This window comes from Aquarana catesbeiana, linkage group LG05 (genome assembly GCF_042186555.1).
Source record: "Aquarana catesbeiana isolate 2022-GZ linkage group LG05, ASM4218655v1, whole genome shotgun sequence".
NCBI lineage: Eukaryota > Metazoa > Chordata > Amphibia > Anura > Ranidae > Aquarana > Aquarana catesbeiana.
Window position 1 is genome coordinate 195,417,497 of NC_133328.1, and position 23,732 is coordinate 195,441,228.

The 23,732-nt window shown below is 41.7% G+C and overlaps 1 protein-coding gene across 1 annotated transcript in view; it reads right to left on the reverse strand.

The window, feature by feature from the left end:
* Positions 1-23,732, reverse strand: part of KBTBD2 (kelch repeat and BTB domain containing 2) — a 37,281-nt gene that overhangs the window by 8,767 nt on the left and 4,782 nt on the right. The window contains exon 2 of the mRNA XM_073630464.1: positions 2,325-2,809. Coding sequence (XP_073486565.1) covers positions 2,325-2,494 — 170 coding nt within the window. The 5' untranslated portion in view covers positions 2,495-2,809. The remainder of the gene's footprint in view (positions 1-2,324; positions 2,810-23,732) is intronic.

The window sequence follows — 23,732 nt, forward strand, 5'->3', positions numbered from 1 at the left end:
CGCCTGCAAACCGACCCAAAAGTGCCACTGCTTTCATTCCAGTGTGAAAGCCCCAAGGGCTTTCACACTGGAGCGATGCGCTGGCAGGACGGTAAAAAAAGTCCTGCTAGCAGCATCCTCGGAGCGGTGAAGGAGCGGAGTGTATACTGCTCCTTCACCGCTCCTGCCCATTGAAATCAATAGGACAGCGCGGCTATACCGCCGGCAAAGCGCCTCTGCAGAGGCGCTTTGCGGTGGTTTTTAACTAGCGGAGGGTAAAACCGGCCCGCTAGAGGCCGCATACCGACGGTAAAGCGCCGCTTACAATAGCGGCGCTTTACCGCCGACGCCCGCCCCAGTGTGAAAGGGCTCTAATAGGTATTCCAAGGTGAGGAGAAACAGGTGTCAGATAAAATGGTGGTGTGAAAGGTATTTATGGTATCCCAGAACTAGGTGGATGCTGCCCTCCTCAGATGGGGTAATCTGAAAGGAAGTACAAGAAAAACAGAAATGGAAGGCACGCACACCTAGTGCATTACCAGAGATGAGACATTTTTGTGTAAAAATGGATACTGATAAAACGCAGCTTTGTCAGATGCATTTTGTGAGTACCCATTTTTATACAAAAATTTCTTATTATTAAATTATCTCTGGTAATGCACTAGGTGTGCACGCCTTCCATTTCTTCTTGTTGATCCTCCAAACGAGTAGCATGTATCACATCAATAACAATCAATTGTGATCTTCAAAAATAAGATTAAGCTACTTGACTCAAACTTCCTTTTCAAAACATACTGGTTGAAGGAAGCTCTTATTAAAAGTTGATTTCAGCTGCTATAAAAACACAAAAACGGGAAAATTTCACTAGGTGGGAGCCATCCAGCTTGAGAAAAGTTGCAGATCAGCTCAAAATTCCATAAATCTTTATTTCTGACAGTAGGTGGAAAGTAAATAGGAGTGGAAGCCAGAAAATCCCCCTTCATCGAGGCGTCAATTTATTAGCCCCAATAAATATATATGGATTTATAGTAGAATCTTATGAAAAGGGATCCTTCCCCCGTCCCCAGGACATTTAGAAAGCGCAGTACGCTTCGCAGTAATGAACGGCTGTGAAGCAGCAGGGCTTCACTGCCGGTTTCCCTTACAGGCAATGGCGGCGGCAGCACCCGAGAGCCTATGGAAACATTGGCTGGGGTGCCAACATCGCTTGATACCAGGACAGGCAAGTGTCCCAATATTAAAAGCCAGCAGCTACAGAAGGTGTAGCTGCTGACTTTTAATTTGCAGGGGTGGGGGGGGGGGGGGGATGGGAGACGACTCTGCTTTAACTTTACGGTTTATGCCACTTAAGTCACACCAAAGTCACAGAAAAGTAGTTCAGGAATCTTTTATCTCTCCCGTCACTGTGACTTGAGTCGCATTGATTAAGACAAGACAGCGCCCATTGAGGTGTTTTGACTTGTCATGCGAGTTAGGGTGTCGCAAGTCGCAGCAGTGTGAACCTGGGCCGCCAACACTCAGGTGGGGGAGGTAGATTATACATGAATTTGCCTTTACAATTCTAAACCACAACAAAGGATTCCTTAGGTACTAATATCCCTTATGTCTGCACCCCCTATAGCCATTTCACTACATCCTGTAATGTATGGCAAATGGATCCAGTTCAGGTGTGCTCACTGGCAGGAACCAGTCACATGAACAGAATAAAGCCTGTGGAGAGCAAGGAATAAGGCAAATATTTGAACTTCATTCTCTCTCCCCCCCTCTTCGGGAAGGGAAGGATTGGTTGGGACAGCACTGTATGTGTACATTTAAAAAAACATCCTGGAGTTGGGCTCTAGGGACCTCATAACACCTGCAATAAGAGCCACTTATTTTCTGTTTAGCAACTAAAACATGCATCAAGAATCATTAATTAGGCATTAAAAACATTCATGTTGTAGGTTTAAAAACACATTTGCTGCTGTACTTTGAAATCTGAAAAATGCAACTTTAAGGCCTCATGCACAATACAGCTAAAAAAAAAAAAACAACATCTGTTTTACAGGTGTTTGACTTTTTTTTTCCCTGCATCTAAACACCCCTCCATGTTAGCCTATGTATCCATGCACAAATAGGTGTTTACAGGCATTTAGAAGCAAAAAAACAAAAATACACTTTACTTGCACGTTCTGAAGAGAAGCGTTTGGGCTTGAAAAAAACTGCACAAAATGCATTAACACATTCAAACGGACAGAATTAACATACTTATACTATATATAGCTTTTTCAGCTGCTTTTCTCTTTCTTTGGAGTATAGTGTGCATGAGACCTAAATGTGTATGCAAATGAAAAATGTTCACCTACCTGAAATAAGAGCTGCATGTTGCAAGAACCATTTTGTGACATGGAAATTCAGTGCCCTCAACAATTAATACTATGTCTGTTAGTAGTTGTTGCTCATAGAACAGTTTTAGCTGCTCAAGTAGAGAAACTGCATATTCAGTATTGATCTGCCGTTCGTCCTGGACAGACATGATTGTATTCCATTAATGTATACAGAGATCCAAAATGCAAAGTCAATGATATATGTTTAGAAAAAAAAAAAAAAAAAAAAAAAAAGAAGTTCAATACTATTGAGGCGTTGGCTTTAAAAATGTAGAAGGCAGTTCCACGTAGTAGCTTCCGAGGCGTTAGCAGCACTAGCCACAATACGGCCGATGAACACTGATCCAAAATAGTTTAGATGCCATCTTCTAAAAGGTCCACAAGTAAAATCCAGTAGCAGATTTAGAGAATTAGTTGCATCACAAGTACTTGCTGTAAAGTAATCCACAATATTTTCCTAAAACCTGGGAAAGGAAACAAACAAACAAAAAAAAAAATATATGAGTAGTGACAGTCGATGGGGCATTTGCATACACATCGGTTGTGTGAAAAATACATACAGTGGATATAAAAAGTCTACATACCCCTGATAAAATGTCAGGTTTCTGTGATGTAAGAAAAAAAAAAAAAATGAGACAAAGATAAATAATTTCAGAACTTTTCCACCTTTAATGTGACCTATAAAAACAAACAAACAAAAAAAAAATAAAAACCCTGTGCAACTCAATTGAAAAACAAACTGAAATATTTTAGGGGGGCGGCTCTGATTAACCACAACTAAAGTTCAGCTGTTCTAGTAGGTCTTTCCTGATATTTTCTTAATCGCATCCTACAGCAAAACCAATGGTCCGCAGAGAGCTTCCAAAGCATCAGAGGGATCTCATTGTTAAAAGATATTAGTCAGGAGAAGGGTACAAAAGAATTTCCAAGGCATTAGATATACCATGGAACATAGTGAACTGGACGTCCCTCCAAATTTGATAAAAAGGATAAGAAAACTGGTCAGGGAGGCTGTCAAGAGGCTGACAGCAACATTAAAGGAGCTGCAGGAATATCTGGCAAGTACTGGCTGTGTGGTACATGTGACAACAGTCTCCCATATTCTTCATATGTCTGGGCTATAGGGTAGAGTGACAAAATGGTAGCCTTTTCTTAAGAAAAATATCCAAGCCCGGCTAAATTTTGCAAAAACACATCTGAATTCTCCCAAAAGCATGTGGGAAAATGCGTTCTGGTCTGTTGAAACCAAGGTTGAACTTTATGGCCATAATTCCAAAAGGTTATGTTTGGCGCAAAAACAACACTGCACATCACCAAAAGAACACCATACACACCGTGAATCATGGTGGTGGCAGCATCATGCTTTGATGCCGTTTTTCTTCAGCTGGAACAGGGGCCTTAGTCAAAGTAGAGGGAATTATGAACAGTTACAAATACCAGTCAATATTGGCACAAAACCTTTAGGCTTCTGCTAGAAAGCTGAACATGAAGAGGAACTTAATCTCAGCACAACAACTGACCCGAAGCATGCATCAAAATAGAAGGAATAGCTTTAACAGAAGAAGATTAAAGTTTTGGAATGGCCCAGCCAGAGCCCAGACCTGAATCCAATAGAAAATCTGTGGGGTGATCTGAAGAGGGCTGTGCACAGGAGATGCCGATGCAATTGGACAGATTTGGAGTGTTGTTTGCAAAGAAGAATAGGCAAATATTGCCAAGTCAAGATGTGCCATGCTGATAGACTCATACCCAAAACGACTAAGTGCTGTAATATAATCAAAAAGGCGCTTCACCACAGTATTAGTTTAAGGCTTAATGTACACGGGACATTTTTACAACCTCCCCTGAACGATTTAACTTGACAGATAATAACCCATGTTTAAAACGTCCGTTTTGCTGCGTTTGAAAAAAAAAATTATTTTTATTCTTTCAAAATAGCTAAAAAACGAAAAACGCCTGTAAACGAAACGTGGCTAAAATGCGAGTTACCGCATTTATATATTATATTTGGGCCCTTATCTATATTTGGACACAGGCACAATTTTCGTTTTTCTCAGGTATTTACCAAAACATATTCAAGCAATCATATAATGGATATAGGCTGAAAGAGCACACTCAGGTTTAATTTGAGGGTATGTAAATCCAAATCGGAGGAAGGGTTTAGGAATTACAGCTCTTCAGAATAGCCAACCCCCTTTTTCAAGGGGCCAAAAGTAACTGGACAATCAAAAGCCATTTCATGGCCAGGTTTGGGCTACTCTGTTATTTCTTCATCAATTAAGCAGGTAAAAGGTCTGAAGTTGATTCTAAGTGGGGTATTTGCATTTGGAATCTATTGCTGTGCACCTACATCATGTGTTCAAAGGAGCTGTCCATGCAAGTGAAACAGGCCATTGTAAGGCTTCAAAAAACAAAACAAATCTATCAGAGTGATAGCAGCAACATTGGGAGTGGTCAAATCAACATTCTGGAGAAAAGAACACACTGGTGAGCTCAGCAACATAAAAAGGCCTGGACGTCCACGCTAGACAACAGTGGTGGATTATCGCAGGATCCTCTCTATGGTAAAGAAAAACCCATTCACATTATCCAGACAAGTGAAGGACACTCTCCAGGAGGTGGGCGTATCCTTGTCAAAGTCTACAATCAAGAGAAGACTTCACAAGAACAAATACAGAGGGTTCACCACAAGGTGCAAACCATTTATAATATAAGCCTGAAGAATAGAAAAGCCAGATTAGACTTTGCCAAAAAACATCTAAAAAAGGCAGACCAATTCTGGAAAAGCATTCTTTGGACGGAAGAAACTAAGATTAATCTGTACCAAAATGACAGAAAGGAAAAAAAAAAAAAAAAAGTGTGGCGAAAGCTTGGAACAGCTCATGATCCAAAGCACCCGTCATCTGTAAAACATGGTGGAGGCAGTATGATGGCATGGGCATGCATGGCTTCCAGTGGCACTGGGTCATTGGTGTTTATGGATGATGTGACAGAAGACAGAAGCAGCCGGATGAATTCTGCAGTGTTTAGATATACTGTCAACCCTGATTCAACGTTGGAATGGACGGCACTTCACAGTCCAGATGGACAATGATCCAAAAAACACTGAAAAAGCAACCCAGGAGGTTTAGAAGGGTATGAAGTGGAATATTCTGCAATGGCCGAGTCAGTCACCTGATCTCAACCCAATTGAGCATGCATTTCACTTGAAGGTAAAACTAAAAAGGCAGAAAGACCCACAAACCAAAAACAACTTAAGGCAGCTGCAGTTAGAGCCTGACAAAGCATCAGAAAGGAGGAAACCCAGTCTTTGGTAATATCCATGGGTTCCATACTTCAGGCAGTCATTGCCAGTAAAGGTTTCTCAACAAAATATAAAAAAATTAACAATTTATGATTATATTCATTTATCCAATTACATTTGAGCCCCCTGTGTATAAAAAAAGTTGCAGTTCCTAAAATTTTTACTTGACTTTTATTTTCAAAGCTGAAAGTCTGCACTATAAAAATTCATTTGGATTGCTGCCTTTTAATTTTATTCTGGTGGCATACAGAGCCAAATGTATTACAATTGTGCCTGTGTCCAAATATATATGGACCTAACTGTACCCAACTCTACACGTGGGCAGAGAAAGAGCGCGAGAGAGAGGGAGAGTATCCCACATTGCATGTAGAAAGAAAAAAAAAAAAAAAAAAAAAAAAAAAAAAAGTAGAGGCAGCATCTTCTTAGATATGTACAATCCATGCCAATTCATGAATGGCAATTATGGCGCTAAGTCTATGCAGAACACACATCTTAGGGATCTCAGGAATGCCTTATTTGATAAAAGATGAAAGCTCAGTGTCTGCAGAACTTAAGAAAAAGCTGACTGGATAGGATCCTTATCAGTTTCAGTACAGCACTCATAGGATATTACCAGAAAGGGAAAGGTTGTAAAATGTACAACTTTTTCACTTTAAAGAATTAAGGCAGTTACATTTATTCTTTAACCACTTGCCCCCCGCCCTATAGAAGAATGACAGTGGCAAAGTGGTTTCAATATCCTGACCGGGGGCGCGCAATTGCGGCGATCGTTGTTGCGGGGTGTCAGTCTGACAAACCGCAACACCAATCTAGGTAAAGAGTCTCTGACGGAGACTCTTTACCACGTGACCAGCCGTGTCCAATCACGGCTGATCACGATGTAGATAGGAAGAGCCGGTGATCGGCTTTTCCTCACTCGCGTCTGACAGACGCGAGTAGAGGAGAGCCGATCGGCTGCTCTCCTGACAGGGGGGGGTCTGTGCTGATTGTTTATCAGCACTGCCCCCCATCGGATTCCACCCAGGACCACCAGGGAAGCCGCCCAGGACCATCAGGGAAGCCATCCACACTGGACCACCAGGTATGCCCCCTAGTGCCCGCTCATTGGTGCTACCTCATCAGTGCCTGTTAGTGCCACCTTATCAGTGCCCATCAGTGAAAGAGAAAACGTATTTATTTAGAAAAATTTATAACAGAAACAAATGCAAAACTTTTATTTTTTTCAACATTTTTGGTCTTTTTTTTGTTTAGCAAAAAAAAAAAAAAAAACCGCAGAGGTGATCAAATACCACCAAAAGAAAGCTCTATTTGTGGGAACAAATATATAAAAATTTAGTTTGGGTACAGTGTTGGATGATCGCGCAATTGTCATTCAAACTGCGACAGCGCTGAAAGCTGAAAACTGGTCTGGGCAGGAAGGTGTATAAGTGCCCTGTATTGAAGTGGTTAAAGAAGAATTCGGAGTATGGATTTTTTTTTTTTTTTTTTTTTAAACAGTCTAATTGATCCAGCTTGGACCCAGAGATGCTGCACATGTCTGGATCGTTTCCAGTACCTTCTGATTTACTCAAATGCAAGGATATTCTGTCTTGATCACTCCTGCACATTTTTACTAGCAAGTGAGGCAGCCCATCACAGCAATGGGTCAATAGGGCTGAGGAAGGAACATCACTAGTGCCGACAGTGCTGGTGCTTTGCCCGTGTGAATAGGTCATCACTTAGGCAAAGGAAGCAGTAAACTAAAAGGTCGATTCAGGTATAGTGTAGAGCTGAACTGAATACGGTCAGCAGTTTTAGTTTTTCATAAATTGACAATATTTTAAACATTCCGTAAAAACGCTGCTAAATCCCTGTAGGAGAAAAAACGTCTTTAAAGTGGATGTAAACCCTCTCCTATACCCAGTGAAGTGAACAGCCTCAGATGATACACAGATATGAAACAGATCTCCCTACATGAGTTTTACATGTATATCTGCTGTCTTCATCTTTATAAACGGTTTAAAAAGTGCACATCGTGTTAGGGGATTTTCTCTTCCTCGTTAACACTGCAGTGATGCCTTAGGCTTTTTAACCTCCCTGGCGGTATGATTATTTCGGATTTTAGGTGCTGAAAGCGGTACAATTATTTTGCATGGAAATTTGGCATTTTATATTGTAGGCCTGTAATTCTTAATAACACACTTAAATCTGTCCAAACATGAGTCTAGTAGATATCCCGGGTATGATGAAGTTTGAAACACAAAAACATAAATTATAATATAATAAATAAATATAAATAATTAAAAAAATAATATAATAATAATAAAATAAATTTCCCCATGATTCACTATCACTCAATTCTGCAAGTGTTCTAATTTACTATCGCTGTTTTCTAGCTGGTCTAAAGCCACTTTTGACATAAAAAGGGACACTTTTTGGTAGCTATGGACAATCTCCAGTTTCCAGGCAGAAAGAACAGTATATATAACATAAAACTGCATGCAGGGCATGGGCCAAAGCACTGGGGACAAAAGGGATGTGAAATAATTTCATACAGTACTGTAATCTGTAAGATTACAGTACTGTATGTGTTATGGTTTGTACATTTTTTGAATTTGCCGCCAGGCTCCGCCCCCGTGTGTAGCAACGCTCGCAGGGAACGGAGCCTGGCACGGAGAGGCTTCGGAGGAGACAGAGCCCACAGACACAGCGGGGGACATCGCAGGATCCTGGGGACAAGGTGAGTAACTCCGCACCAGGATCCTGCAATGTAATCCCGAGTGTGGCTCGGGGTTACCGCTAATGGGACTGAAATTTAACCCCGAGCCACACTCAGGGATTGTGTATAAGTAAATGGTGCTGCGCTGATCCTTAGTGTATAAACAAGTGAACATAGGATAATAAATAATAATAAACAATGCGCTAGATAGGAAAGTGGTAAAATGGCGTAAACGTGAGGGATAATGTGTATTAAAAAATGTTCATTTGAATATTCAATAACTTCAATAGTGCATAAAAAATGACATAAGTATACTCAAACAAAATATCACTTCAATTATCTTAAAAATAAAATCCACATAATAACAGTATAATAACGTGATAGTATCAGAGCGCTAGTGACTAGCTCTGAATTAAAAAATAAGGTGCATAGTAAATGTACATATATACTTGGACCAGCGAAATTTAAAGTGCGGACAAAAGGTGCTAAGTGCAAAAATTGGAAGAATAGTGACTGGCTATTTCTATATAAAGTGCATATTGTGCATGTTGACATCAAATAATGAATAAGATAAGATAAAAAAAAAAAAAAAAAAAAAAAAAAAAAAATTTTTAAATATAATGTGACAGCCACGTGCTACCATGCACACGTTGCAATTAAAGTGCTAAGGAACGCATTCATAAATGCTCAAGTACAGTCCTTGTGTATAGTTGTGACAGCAACGTCCTGGCATGCACACGTTGCAGTTAGAGTGCTGGGTGAGTCACATCTAATTTTTTCTTCGTGTGCTAAACACTTTGGTGGGTAATAGCCCCTTACCTTCAGGTAATGGGGCAAAAGCAGGTAACAAAAAGGTTGTTAAGGGCGTCCGCCTATGGGTCCCAGCGCGTCCCTCTCTATCCTGGATCTTGGGTTGAAGTTCCCTCAGGTATAATGCAGGGGGGTTGTATTCATAGGGGGTAATCCACAGAAGAAAAGCCCAATAGTGTAATCCAGTTTTAAAACGTAACACTCTTTATTGTAAAAAATGCAGGTACTCACATAACGATAGGGAAACAATAATGACAATCCAACGAGCAGCGAGCTCGTGTGCCTCTGTCTGTGTTTGCAGCCTGTCTCGTCCCTACGCGTGACGTCACACCACGTGACTTCATCAGGGGATCATCCCCTGATGAAGTCACGTGGTGTGACGTCACGCGTAGGGACGAGACAGGCTGCAAACACAGACAGAGGCACACGAGCTCGCTGCTCGTTGGATTGTCATTATTGTTTCCCTATCGTTATGTGAGTACCTGCATTTTTTACAATAAAGAGTGTTACGTTTTAAAACTGGATTACACTATTGGGCTTTTCTTCTGTGGATTACCCCCTATGAATACAACCCCCCTGCATTATACCTGAGGGAACTTCAACCCAAGATCCAGGATAGAGAGGGACGCGCTGGGACCCATAGGCGGACGCCCTTAACAACCTTTTTGTTACCTGCTTTTGCCCCATTACCTGAAGGTAAGGGGCTATTACCCACCAAAGTGTTTAGCACACGAAGAAAAAATTAGATGTGACTCACCCAGCACTCTAACTGCAACGTGTGCATGCCAGGACGTTGCTGTCACAACTATACACAAGGACTGTACTTGAGCATTTATGAATGCGTTCCTTAGCACTTTAATTGCAACGTGTGCATGGTAGCACGTGGCTGTCACATTATATTTAAAAATTTTTTTTTTATCTTATCTTATTCATTATTTGATGTCAACATGCACAATATGCACTTTATATAGAAATAGCCAGTCACTATTCTTCCAATTTTTGCACTTAGCACCTTTTGTCCGCACTTTAAATTTCGCTGGTCCAAGTATATATGTACATTTACTATGCACCTTATTTTTTAATTCAGAGCTAGTCACTAGCGCTCTGATACTATCACGTTATTATACTGTTATTATGTGGATTTTATTTTTAAGATAATTGAAGTGATATTTTGTTTGAGTATACTTATGTCATTTTTTATGCACTATTGAAGTTATTGAATATTCAAATGAACATTTTTTAATACACATTATCCCTCACGTTTACGCCATTTTACCACTTTCCTATCTAGCGCATTGTTTATTATTATTTATTATCCTATGTTCACTTGTTTATACACTAAGGATCAGCGCAGCACCATTTACTTATACACATTCATCTAAAAGGTCAGGTGTTCACCTTATCGGTGTATGCGGCTTTTCCACCCACAGCCCTTTCCATAATAGATAGCGCGGGAATAACCTCCCTTATTTATTAAGTCCCACACTCAGGGATTACCGTCAGGGAGGCTACATTGATCAGCTTTGCAAGGCAATTCTTTGATGGCTAACTATATGTACAGCCCTGTCCAAAAGCTTTGAAAACTATAACTGTTCATTTTCACAAAGTCTGCTGCCTCAGTTTTTATGATGGTAATTATCATATACTCCAGAATGTTTCGAAGAGTGATAAGATGATTTGCAATTATTTTCAAAAGTCCCTCTTTGTCATGAAAATGAACTTGATCCCAAAAAAACATTTCCAATGCATTTCAGCCCTGCCACAAAAGGACCAGCTGACATGTCAGGGATCCTCCCCACTTCCAGGAGTCCGGGCCGCGGCCCATGACATCACGGTGGGGCTCCCCCCTCCTCCTCTCCCTGTGGCTGGGCCAGTAGGAGAGAGAAGCGGGGCCTCGCGCATGCACAATAGGGTTCCCGGCGTGAAGACATAAGGCTACACTGCCATGGTCCTTTACCCGCAATGGAAACATCAGTGCGGTGCCGACATCTCTGGACTCCAGGGCAGGTAAGTGTCCTTTTGTTAAAAGCCAGCAGCTGCAGTATGTGTAGCTGCTGATGTTTAATTTTTTTTTGGGGGGGGGGGCGGAACACGGCTTTAAATACTTCCGGATCTTCCCGCCGTCATTGTAGATCGGCTGTTTGAAGTTGAATATCGTTGCTATGGCAGCAGATAGCATTTTAGTGTAAATGTGAGATCTGAGGTCTTTTTGACCCTAGATCTCACATTTAAGAGGTCCTGTCATGCTTTTTTTTCCTATTACGAGGGATTTTTACATTCCTGAGCCAACTGTCGTAGCTATACGTCGGCTCACCTTTTGACCACTAGGGGGTGCGCGCCACGATGCCGGAGCCAATGCCCTGGGCACCCGCGTTCGCTCCACGGAGACAGAACGGAGATCTGTCAATGTAAACAGACAGATCTCTGTGCTATCAGGGGTGAGGAGAGCAATCTGTTTTTCATACTAAGTATGAACAACGATCTGTCTCCTCAACCATTCAGTCCCATCCCCCCCAGTTAGAATCACTCCCTAGGTAACACAGTTATCCCCTTCCCTGCCAGTGACATTTACACAGTAATCAATGCATTTTTATAGCACTGATCGCTGTATAAATGCCAATGGTGTCAAAAGTGTCCAATCTGTCTGCCACAATGTTGCAGTCCCAAAAAAAAAAAAATAAAAATGCCATAAAGCTTTCCCCTATAACTTTTGCGCAAACCAATCAATATACACTTATTGCGATTTTTATTACCAAAAATATGTAGAAGAATACATATTGGCCTAAACTGAGGAAAAAATTAGCTTTTTAAATAAAAAAAAAAAATAATATAATTGGGGATATTTATTATAGCAAAAAGCACAAAATATTGTGTATTTTTCAAAATTGATGCTTTTTTGTTTATAGCGCAAAAAATAAACGCAGAGATGAACAAATACCACCAAAAGAAAGCTTTTTGTGGGGGGGGGGGGAGAAGAAAAGAAGAGGACGTCAATTTTGTTTGGGTACAACGTCGCACGACCGCGCAATTGTCAGTTAAAGCAATGCAGTGCTGCATTGCAAAAAAAGGCCTGGTCATTGAGCAGCCAAATCTTCCAGGGCTAAAGTGGTTAAAAAAGGACAGCGTAAAACTTATAAAAAGTAAAAATAAGAAAAAAAAAATTTAAATAAATTTAAAGCGCCCCGTCCCGCCGAGGTGGCGCGCAGAAGCGAACGCATACGCAAGTCGCACCCGCATATGAAAACGGTGTTCAAACCACACGTTAGGTATCGTCGCGATCGTTAGAGTGGGAGAAATAATTCTAGCACTAGACCTCCTCTGTAACTCAAAACTGGTAACCTATAGAAATTTTTAAACGTCTATGGAGATTAAGGGTCAAAGTTTGTCGGCATATCACGAACGGCCGCAATTTTGAAGCATGACATGTTGGGTATCAATTTACTCGGCGTAACATTATCTTTCACAAAAAAAAAATTAGGCTAACGTTACTGTAGTCTTATTTTTGAATTCAAAAAAGTGTATTTTCCACACAAAAAAAATGGGCTTGCAAGACCGCTGTGCAAATACGGTATGACAAAGTATTGCAACAACCGCCATTTTATTCTCTAGGGTGTCTGAAAAAATATATATAATGTTTGGGAGTTCTAAGTAATTTTCTAGCAAAAAAAAAAAAAAAAAAAAAAGATGATTTTAAACTTGTAAACACCGAGTCTGAAAAATAGGCCCGGTCCTTAAACGAGAAGCATGGTTTTTTGTTTTTTTATTTGCCCATTATACTTATCTAGGTGGATACAGCATCGGACTGAGCCACCGGACACCGCCGATGGCTCGGTTCTCTCATCTCCCCGAGCCGGAGAGCTACTGCCTGTCAGTCAGCAGCTCTCCTCTCTGCTCCTCCACGCTCATTGGAGCTCTGAGCTGTGGAGGGGCGGGGAGCGGCCATCTCAGGCTCTCAGCAGCTCGCCGAGTGGCTGAGACAGGTATCAGTCCAGGCACCTGGCGGATCCAGACTTCATTGTCGTGATGACGCGGTGCCTGGACTGATTCCAGTGACTTCAGCAGAGAGCGGACTTCAGATTGCTCTGCTGAAAACGGATCACAGGAGTGCAAAATGAAATGCTTGCCTGTGACCTGTAGGAGAACCCAAGCTATATGAGCTCAGGCAGGACTTCTCCTTTAAGTAGTTAACACAGGTGTCATTGTCGACAAGGCTGGAAATCACTATAATGCTGTCCGAGTTAGAATAACAGACTGGGAGCATCAAAAGGATGGTGGTGCTTGAAAATCATTGTTCTTCCTCTGTTAACCATGGTTATCTGCAAGGAAAAATGTGCAATCACCATTGCTTTGCACAAAAGGGGATTCACAAGCAAGGATATTGCTGCTAGTAAGATTGCACCTAAATCAACTATTTATCAGATCATCAAGAACTTCAAGGAGAGAGGTTCAATTGTTGTGAAGGAGGCTTCAGGGCGGCCAAGTCCAGCAACCACCAGGACCATCTCCTATAGTTCATTCAGCTGCAGGATGGAGGCACCACCAATGCCTTTTGGAGGATGGCCTGGTGTCAAGAAGAGCAGCAAAAAAGCCATTTCTCTCCAGGAAAAACATCAGGGACAGACTCATATTCTGCAAAAGGTACAGGGATTGGATTGCTGAGTACTGGGGTAAAGTCATTTTCTATGATCTATGATGATGAACAATGTCTTTTCCAGCATGATGGAGCACCTTGCCATAAGTGATAACCAAGTGGTTTGGGAAACAAAAAAAAATTAACATATTGGGTCCAAGGCCAGGAAACTTCCCAAAACTTCCCAGACCCACTGAAAACTTGTGGTCAAACCTCAAGAGGCGGCTGAACAAAAAACAACCCCACAAATTCTAAACATAGATTATGCAAGAATGGGAAGCCACCAGCCATAATGTGGCCCAGAAGTTGATTGACAGCATGCCAGGGCAAATTGCAGAGGTCTTGGGGGGGGGGGGGTCCAACACTGCGAATATTGACTCTCTATAAACTTAATGTAAATGTCAATAAAAGCCTTAACACTTATGATGAAATGCTTGCAATTATACCTCAATACAGTGGAACCTTGGATTACGAGCATAATCCGTTTCAGGAGAATGCTTGTAATCCAAAGCACTCGCATATAAAAGCGAGTTTCCCCATAGCAGTCAATGGAAACAAAGATAATTTGTTCCGCATTGACTTCTATTACATGCAATACCGCATGTGGCCAGAGGTGGGGGTGGCGCCGGAGAGCCTCGAAAATACTCGGGGACAGCTCGAACCGAGTGTTTCCGAGTATTTCCGAACGGCTCCGAACAGTTCCGAGTGTCCCTGGCGCCCCCCTACCTTTGGCCAAATGCAGTACCTCAGCACCCATTAGCTTGAATTCTGCTCGTTCTGCAAAACAACACTCGCAAATCAAGTCAGAATTAAAAAAAAAAAAAACAAAAAAAAAAAAAAAACAAACACACAAAAAACTTGCTAGTCTTTCAAAAAGCTTGTTAATCGCGTTACTCGTAAACCAAGGTTCCACTGTATACCATAGTAACATTTGACAAAAAGGATCTCAAAACGCTAAAGCAGCAGACTTTGTGAAAATCAATATTTGTGTCATTCTCAAAACTTTTGGCCCGGGTTATAAAACCATATGAGCATATGATCAGCCATTTGCTGGCTTTTAGAAAAAATACAATAAATGGATGTGCTGTCTCAGCACGGCACAACACCACAACAAAAGCACAGGCAGGTTCCACTTCTTTCATCCTAAAAATTTGGGGGTTTATGCAGGGTGCATACGCTACAGCAAATGTGAAATGTGTGGTGGCCAACTTACTTGACCATTTTTAAATCTTTTTTTAAACAGGTGAATCAATTCTACTTTTAATGTGCAAAAAAAATAAATAAATAAAATTAAACAAAATAAAAATTTAGCTTTATAAATAAATCCCAAATACAGCAATTACTTGTTGTATATTTCTATACAAAAATATACAACACAAAATATTAAAGAAACAAAAATAGAAGTCAGTGAATGCAAAGTTAGATCAAATACTAAATTACAACACAAAAATAATGACCCGATTCTAAAACTTGCTTGATCACTCACGCCATTTAAAAGCAGAGCGGTGTCTCCAAATGGTATAAACCCTGACACATGACACCATCTTCGTATAGTATAGACATGGCACAGTGTCCTTAAAAGACCGCATGGATCACACCATTTTTCTATAGCATAGACATAGCTCTGTGTCCTTAAACAACCCTTCACGTCATGCTGCACGAGAGGGAGATGAAGCTTTTAACAGAATAAAACAATCTATTGAAATGTCAGAGAGGAGACGTAATGCAGAATCTCCTCTCCCACACACATTTACTTCCTGGCTACATAAAAAAACACAAGTACAGTAAAACCTTGGTTTGAGAGTGTTTTGCAAGACAAGCTCAATTTTTTCATAAATTTTGACTTGATATACAGTGGGGCAAAAAAGTATTTAGTCAGCCACCAATTGTGCAAGTTCTCCCACTTAAAAAGATGAGAGAGGCTTCTTTGGTTGCAACTCAGCATTCTCTCTCCTCCAAACACAACGAGTTTTGTTTCTACCAAACAGTTCTACTTTTGGTTTCATCTGACCATATGACATTCTTCCAAACCTCTTCTGGATCATCCAAATACTCTCTAGCAAACCTCAGATGGGCCCGGACATGTACTTGCTTAAGCAGGGGGACACGTCTGGCACTGCAGGATCTGAGTCCCTGGCGGCGTAGTGTGTTACTGATGGTAGCCTTTGTTACGTTGGTCCCAGCTCTCTACAGGTCATTCACTAGGTCCCCCCGTGTGGTTCCAGGATTTTTGCTCACCGTTCTTGTGATCATTTTGACCCCATGGGGTGAGATCTTGCGTGGAGCCCCAGATCGAGGGAGATTATCAGTGGTCTTGTATGTCTTCCATTTTCTAATTATTGCTCCCACAGTTGATTTCTTCACACCAAGCTGTTAGCCTATTACAGATTCAGTCTTCCCAGCCTGGTGCAGGTCTACAATTTTGTTTCTGGTGTCCTTCGACAGCTCTTTGGTCTTCACCATAGTGGAGTTTGGAGTGTGACTGTTTGAGGTTGTGGACAGGTGTCTTTTATACTGATAACAAGTTCAAACAGGTGCCATTAATACAGATAATGAGTGGAGGACAGAGGAGCCTCTTAAAGAAGAAGATACAGGTCTGTGAGAGCCAGAAATCTTGCTTGTTTGTAGGTGACCAAAACACTTATTTTCCACCATAATTTGCAAATAAATTCTTTCAAAAAACCAGACAATGTGATTGTCTGGATTTGTTTCCACATTTTGTCTCTCATAGTTGAGGTATACCTATGATGACGACAATTACAGGCCTCTCTCATCCTTTTAAGTGGGAGAACTTGCACAATTGGTGACTGACTAAATACTTTTTTGCCCCACTGTACAAGCAATGTCTTGATATACAAGTAGCGTCAAGTCGCAACTGAGTATAAAAGAGAAGAGAGGAGCCTCTAAGTGTGGCAATATGATTACATTTTAATGAAGGTATAACAATTAGCAACTCACATGGTTGATGATTAAAAGAGGCACATCTAAATATGCAGGCATCCGGGGTAAAGCTGTTCACATAGAGCATCCTCCACACAGCCATCAACGTGTCATCACTTCCACGCTGCGCTCCACGAGTTCTTCAAGCCTCACTTTCAGATCGCTCTACTGCAGGGTAGGCTTCCCGGTCACGATTGCAGACCGACAGCAGTGAGAGCCGGAGGTGTGTTGGATGGTCTATGTGGACAGTTTTACCCCAAATGCCTGAATACTTAGATGTGCCTGTTTTAATCATCAACCATATGAGTTGCTAAATGTTATACCTTCATTAAATGTAACCATATTGCTACACTTAAGGCGCCTCTCTTCTCTTTTATACTCTGTAGCTCCTGCTGGATTTTGCTTCTAATCGCCTTGTGGAGGCTGCCATTTGTAAATGGACATTTTATGGTTACACAGCCTATCACATTGCTATAATCTTTTTATATGGAATATAAACTGAAGCACCTATGAATAAATGGTTGTGGAACTAATCATCTGAGTTTCCATCATTTCTTATGGGGAAATTTGCTTTGATATAATACAAGTGCTTTGGATTACAAGCATGTTTCCGGAACTAATTTTGCTTGCATTCCAATGGTACCCCTTCCCCTTGCAGCTTTCACCATGTTTCATATGGTTTCAGTCATTTACAAATAGCACTACATGCATATAATCTACCATTAGGAAAGAAAACTACACAGAGACAAATAGGAAAGACTGACAAAACATGACGTGGCCTGGGTCAAGTGCTCTTCTCTAAATACTTAACAAGCAAGGCGATATCAAGGGTGTTTCAGCATAGTTTTTAATTTGCTTGGCATGGTGAGGGTCTTCCCTGCTTAAAAAAAAAAAAAAAAAAAAAGACAATTTCCTTCTCTAAAAATGTTATGGCTATTTACCCTAATAAGCCCCCTTTCCAGATTCTGACAACATTAGAGATATGCCATTACACCCACCCTAGGGCCCCTTTCACGCTTGTACTACTTGTCCCACAATTCGGGACTGCAAAGTAGCATGACAAGTCGTTCCCCATGATTTCCAATGACAACCATTCATATTAGCACGACTTCAAGTCGTGCTGACTTCAAAGTAGTCCCTGCCCTACTTTGGTCCGACTTTGATCCTACTTCAGCCCATTGAATATCACTGAAGTCGGATCGCCTATTAACGGATCAGACTTTGGCATGCGACTTGTGCTCTGATGATATTGAAGGGGAACTCCATGCCAATAAAAAAAAAAAAAAAAAGGCATGGGTTCTCCCTCCAAGAGCAAAAAAATGGCGTGGGGGTCCCCTTAAAATCCATACCAGACCCTAATCCGGCAGGTCAGGAAAGGAGTTGGGACGAGCGAGCACCCCCCCGCCCCCGAACCGTCCCAGGCCGCATGCCCTCAACATGGAGGGGGGGGGGGGTGCTTTGGGACGGAGGGGGGCCCCCTGCGCCTCCCACCGCAAAGCACCTTGTCCCCATGTTGATGAGGACAAGGGCCTCCTCCCGACAACCCTGGCCCTTGGTTGTCGGGGGTCTGCAGGCGGAGAGCTTATCGGAACCAGGAAGCACTCTTTAACAAGGGCTCTTGCTCGTCCCCACCTCCTTTCCTGACCTACTGGGCTGTGTGCTCGGATAAGGGTCTGGTATGGATTTTGGGGGGACCCCCACACCGAAAAAATGGCGTGGGGGTTCCCCTTAAAATCCATACCAGACTGAAGGGCCTGGTATTGTTGGGGATCAAAGTTCATTAAAGTCGGACTTCAAATCGCAGGGCAAAGTCGGATCCATAGTCGTATGACTGTTTTGTCAAAATTGCGGCCGCGAAGTCGCACAAGTGTGAAAGGGGCCTAAGGGTTTATTCACTACTGTGTGAAATGTGATCATGCCACTGGCTGGTATCGTGGCTCCAGGGCTGTGACTGGCTGGAGTCGTGATGACGTCACTCCCGCAAATGCGCACGGGAGCCGCCACTAACGGCATATTGCCCTTAGCAGCAGCATGCTCAGTGCACCTGCGCGCCGCTGTCTACGGCACATGTGCCGTAGACAGTGGTGCCTGTCTTTTTGCAAGTATCTCCTAAACGGTGTAGGTTTAGGAGATATTTCTTGGACCTACAGGTAAGCCTTAATCTAGGCTTACCTGTAGGTCAAAGTGGTCTGTAAGGGTTTACAACCACTTTAAGCAGCACTGATATGATTGCTCTCCCTTCCTTTTATGTCAACAGAACAAGTAGTAAAGAAAATCTCTTAAAATGGACGCAGAAAGCAAAAAACTCCTGACCAATCTTTTACATTTTCCATATTCTAGGAAAAAATTGCTTTATAAATGCTGTAACCCAGAGTGTCCAACCTGCAGCCCAACACAAAATCATAAACTTAAAGGGTAACCACTTTCTTGGGAAAAAAAATAATATAGCGTATACAATTGCAACACAAATCATATTGTAATTTAATGTTAAGAATTACCTTTCCTTTTCGAACTGCAGCAATTTTCTGAAAATGCAATATGGCTACCTGGAGTGTTTCTGTACACACAATGTGTAATGACCACTCCCCAGTATCATCATTTCCTGCTTGTGTGATTGGCTCACCAATTTTCCCAGAAGGCTGCCTAAGATACAAGTCAGATTTTAGGCATCCCCTGCAAACAAAAATGTAATTTTTGCTGAGATACTCCCAATAGGAAATCACGTCTAAGGCTCCATTCACACTAAATGCGTTTTTTGATGCATTTTGCAGAAATGCATGGGAATTTTTTAACATGGCTTCCTATGGAACATGTTCACATTAATGCACTTTTGTGCCTCTGAGTTTTTGGAAAAGGTGAGGTGCAGCGTTTTGCATGTAATAGAATTCAATGGACCAGCGTCAAAAAACGCAAGTACAGCGTTTTTGCGGCGTTTTGCGTTTTTTTTTTTTTTATATGAAAAAAAAAAAAAAGGCAAAACGCCACAAAAACGCTGTTCAAAAACACCGCAGAAACACTCAAAAGCAACATGCATACATGTGAATCGAGCCTAAAGGGATGCCGGCCCAGGAGCTTTCCTTATTAGTGCTCTGCAGCAGCACAGCTGACTGATAATTATGAAACCACTCCCATTAGACCTACTCAGCACATAGGAACTAACAGGAATTTCTTCACAATAACAAAAAGGTAGGTTATTATCCTTGCAATGTACATAGATCACCCAGAGGGGAATGTTTTTTCTCAGCAAAAGTGGAGTTAGGCTTTAATTAGAAATTTAACATTTTAGGGGGAATTTTTTGTAAAAATTTGTTTACACTTACCGAACAAACACATGCGGCCGAAGAAAAAATATCCCACTCCTCACAATTATAGACATTGAAGGGGGTGCGGGACTTTAAATGAGATTTGTGAAAACATAATCTCCATCCCTATTACTTGAATTGAAGGACGGGGTTTGGGACTTTAAATGAGGAATGCATGAGAGGAGCCAGGGATAAGACAATGTAATACGGATGTGTTTATTAGTATAAAACACCCAGCAGAGCGTGCATATGAAAATACATACATATATACATAGTAGTAAGCATACATAACAGTAGACATGTATAAGAAAGCATGATGCATGAGACCATAAGACACAGTAAAGCGACTACTCAATCGCATTGCCGTACAATCCTTTCACGAGTGAAAACATTAAAACCAGGGTGGGTCCTAGAGTAAAATCATGTTGCATCTGTGTGCGCCGACGCGTTTCATGGCGTACCAGCCAATCTTCAGGGGCGGATGCATAATTAAGTAAAATTCAGTTGCAGGGTGCGACAATGTGCGTGCGAGTCACGTGGCCACCGAATGGTCTGCATACTGGGAGCTGAAGTGGGGCCAGTGGCCTATCCAATGGGGGGCCTCGCCTGGCTTCAGCGTGACGCTAGTGGGGCTTGTCGGACAAACATTGAGCACACTCCCCTCGGCTATCCCTTGCAGTCCACTTCCATGCTTTTTGATACATCTCCACTGCTGGGCTGTATGTCTCTTTGGGGCAATCCAGGTATACATACACTGTTTGTTTATGTTCCTACTGGGATTGGGGGCGTTTTGGTCCACTTCCTATCAACCCATTTTGGTTACTTATGATTTTCATTACTTATTCAGATTGGAGCCCCTGCAGTTTATACCCATCAGGTGGACATCCATTTACCTGGAATTATCTACATGGTTGTTGTTTTCCACTGGCCCCACTTCAGCTCCCGGTATGCAGACCATTCAGTGGCCCACGTGTTCTGACTCGCACGCACATTGTCGCACCCTGCAACTGAATTTTACTTAATTATGCATCCGCCCCTGAAGATTGGCTGGTACGCCATGAAACGCGATTGAGTAGTCGCTTTACTGTGTCTTATGGTCTCATGCATCATGCTTTGTTATACATGTCTACTGTTATGTATGCTTACTACTATGTATATATGTATGTATTTTCATATGCACGCTCTGCTGGGTGTTTTATACTAATAAACACATCCGTATTACATTGTCTTATACCTGGCTCCTCTCATGCATTCCTCATTTAAAGTCTCAAACCCCGTCCTTCAACTCCTCACAATTATGCCTTTTTCAGGTCATCAGTTTTTCACAGCACCTAGATTTGTGAGCAACTATTTTCAAAGAATGAAGCACATGAAGGGCAAAATTAGAACCAAAAAAAAAAAAAAAAAAAATCTTTTTAGCACCTTGAGAATTGCTACTACATCCATCAAACCAGATAATTATGTGTTCTAATCAAAAACAGTGTCAAATATTGCACTAGTTATGTTGCCCTCTTTTACTTTTATAATAAAGAAAATTACTCAGATAGGCAAATTAATTGCTCTTCTTCCAACGTGGCCCAGGAAGGTCAAAATTGGGACACCCCTGCTGTAACCATTCCTTACTCTTTCCAAGTTAAACAAAAATCTCAACTTCAGATAGACTGTATTTTTAATAACTAATTTTATAATGAAATACATTTTAAAGCTTAAAAGGTGCAATAGTTAGTTACCTTCTCTACAACACTGTCACCTGCAGAAAAACAATTTCTGTCTGTCCTTTTCCAGGTTAAACAATGCTATGTCACTCAATCCACTTCCTGTGTGGCCGGACTGTCATGGACACACCCCCTAGATAACATCTTTATGTCGGTCCTGTGCTCACAGGAAAATGCTGTAGGGAACAGTTCTGAAATAACTATGTGAGAGTTGTTCTGTGCAGTGTTTAACCACTTCACGACCAAGCCTATTTCACACTCGTTTACAAGTTCAAATTTCAAATTTACAAGTTCAAAAATTACTTAGAACCCCCCAAACAATATATTTAATTTTTTAGTAAAGACCCTAGAGAATAACATGGCAATCGTTAAAATATTGTCACACTGTATTTCCGCAGCAGTCTTTCAAATGCAATTTTTTTGGAAAAAAAAAAACGCACACAGAGTTAGCCCAATTTTTTTGTATAATGTGAAAGATGTTACGCCATCAGAATCATGATTTTTATTCAAAGCAAAAAAAAAAATGAAAATTGTGATTCTCATTTTGGCCAGAATCGTGTAGCTCTATGCCACAGCCCTTGCCACCCCTCTGAAAAGCCACCCATGGTAGATTGCTTTTGCGAGGGCACTATATTTCCTTCTCATTTGTTTTAAACATATAAATGCTACACCCTCCTGCTAAAACTGAGTGCAATACATGTTGCTGTGGTGGAGCCCCAAACACTTAAAGTGGAACTAAACCCTCCTATCCTTTACAGCTACAGTATCTCACAAAAGTGAGTACACCCCTCACATTTTTGTAAATATTTTTTTTATATCTTTTCATGTGGCAACTAGGGGTGCAACGGATCAAAAAACTCACGGTTCGGATCGTTCCTCGGATCAGGAGTCAAGGTTCAGATCATTTTCGGATCAACAAAAAAAATCTCCCCCACTGTAATATCCACGTCATCTCCCCCACAGCCACATCAGTCTCTGTACAAAGGAGCCATTTTTGCTGGGAGGGGACATTAGAGTGTAAGCTCCTCTGTACAGAGACAGATGTGATGAGCTCAGTGTACAGAACTATGGTATATGTCGGCTCTATAGAAGAATTAGAGATAAAATCGGAGTCTGCTGTGACTTCTCTGTTATGAGATATAAATCTATGCCCTCCCCTCCTTCCTCTCACATTATTGATCACCTATCATTTGTATTATTCAAAATTCCCTCCATGTATCCTCCTCACCTCTCAATACAAGGCTTCTTCCTGTCTCGTCCCCCATATAATAGAGGACAACAAAATATAGCTGAGGCTCTGGCTGGTGGCCATTTTGCGTAGGACCAAACGCCATAATACACTGTATAGGGACACACAGGAAGTCCTCCAGCAGACACTAGAGGTCACACACTGCTCTGTGAAGGGACTCCAGCAGGGGGCGGCCGGGTGTACCAAGATAGCCGCGGCTCCGGAGTTAGGCCGAAGCCGCGGCCTTTCCTAAGGCCGAGGCGGCGGCGCGCTCCGCAGAGCGCATGTGTGCCGATCCAAACAGGCTGAACCGTTCGGATCACGGATCGGTGACGATCCGTTGCACCCCTAGTGGCAACACTGAAGAAATGACACTTTGCTACAATGTAAAAGGAGTGAGTATACAGCTTGTATAACAGTGTAAATTTGTTGTCCCCTCAAAATAACTCACGCAGCCATTAATGTCTAAACCACTGGCAACAAAAGTGAGTACACCCCTAAGTGAAAATGTCCAAATTGGGCCAATTAGCCATTTTCCCTCCCTGGTGTCATGTGACTCGTTAGTGTTACAAGGTCTCAGGTGTGAATTGGGAGCAGGTGTGTTAAATTTGGTAATAATCGCTCTCACTCTCTCATACTGGTCACTGGAAGTTCAACATGGCACCTCATGGTAAAGAACTCTGAGGATCTGAAAAAAATAATTGTTGCTCTACATAAAGATAGCCTAGGATATAAGAAGATTGTCAGGACCCTGAAACTG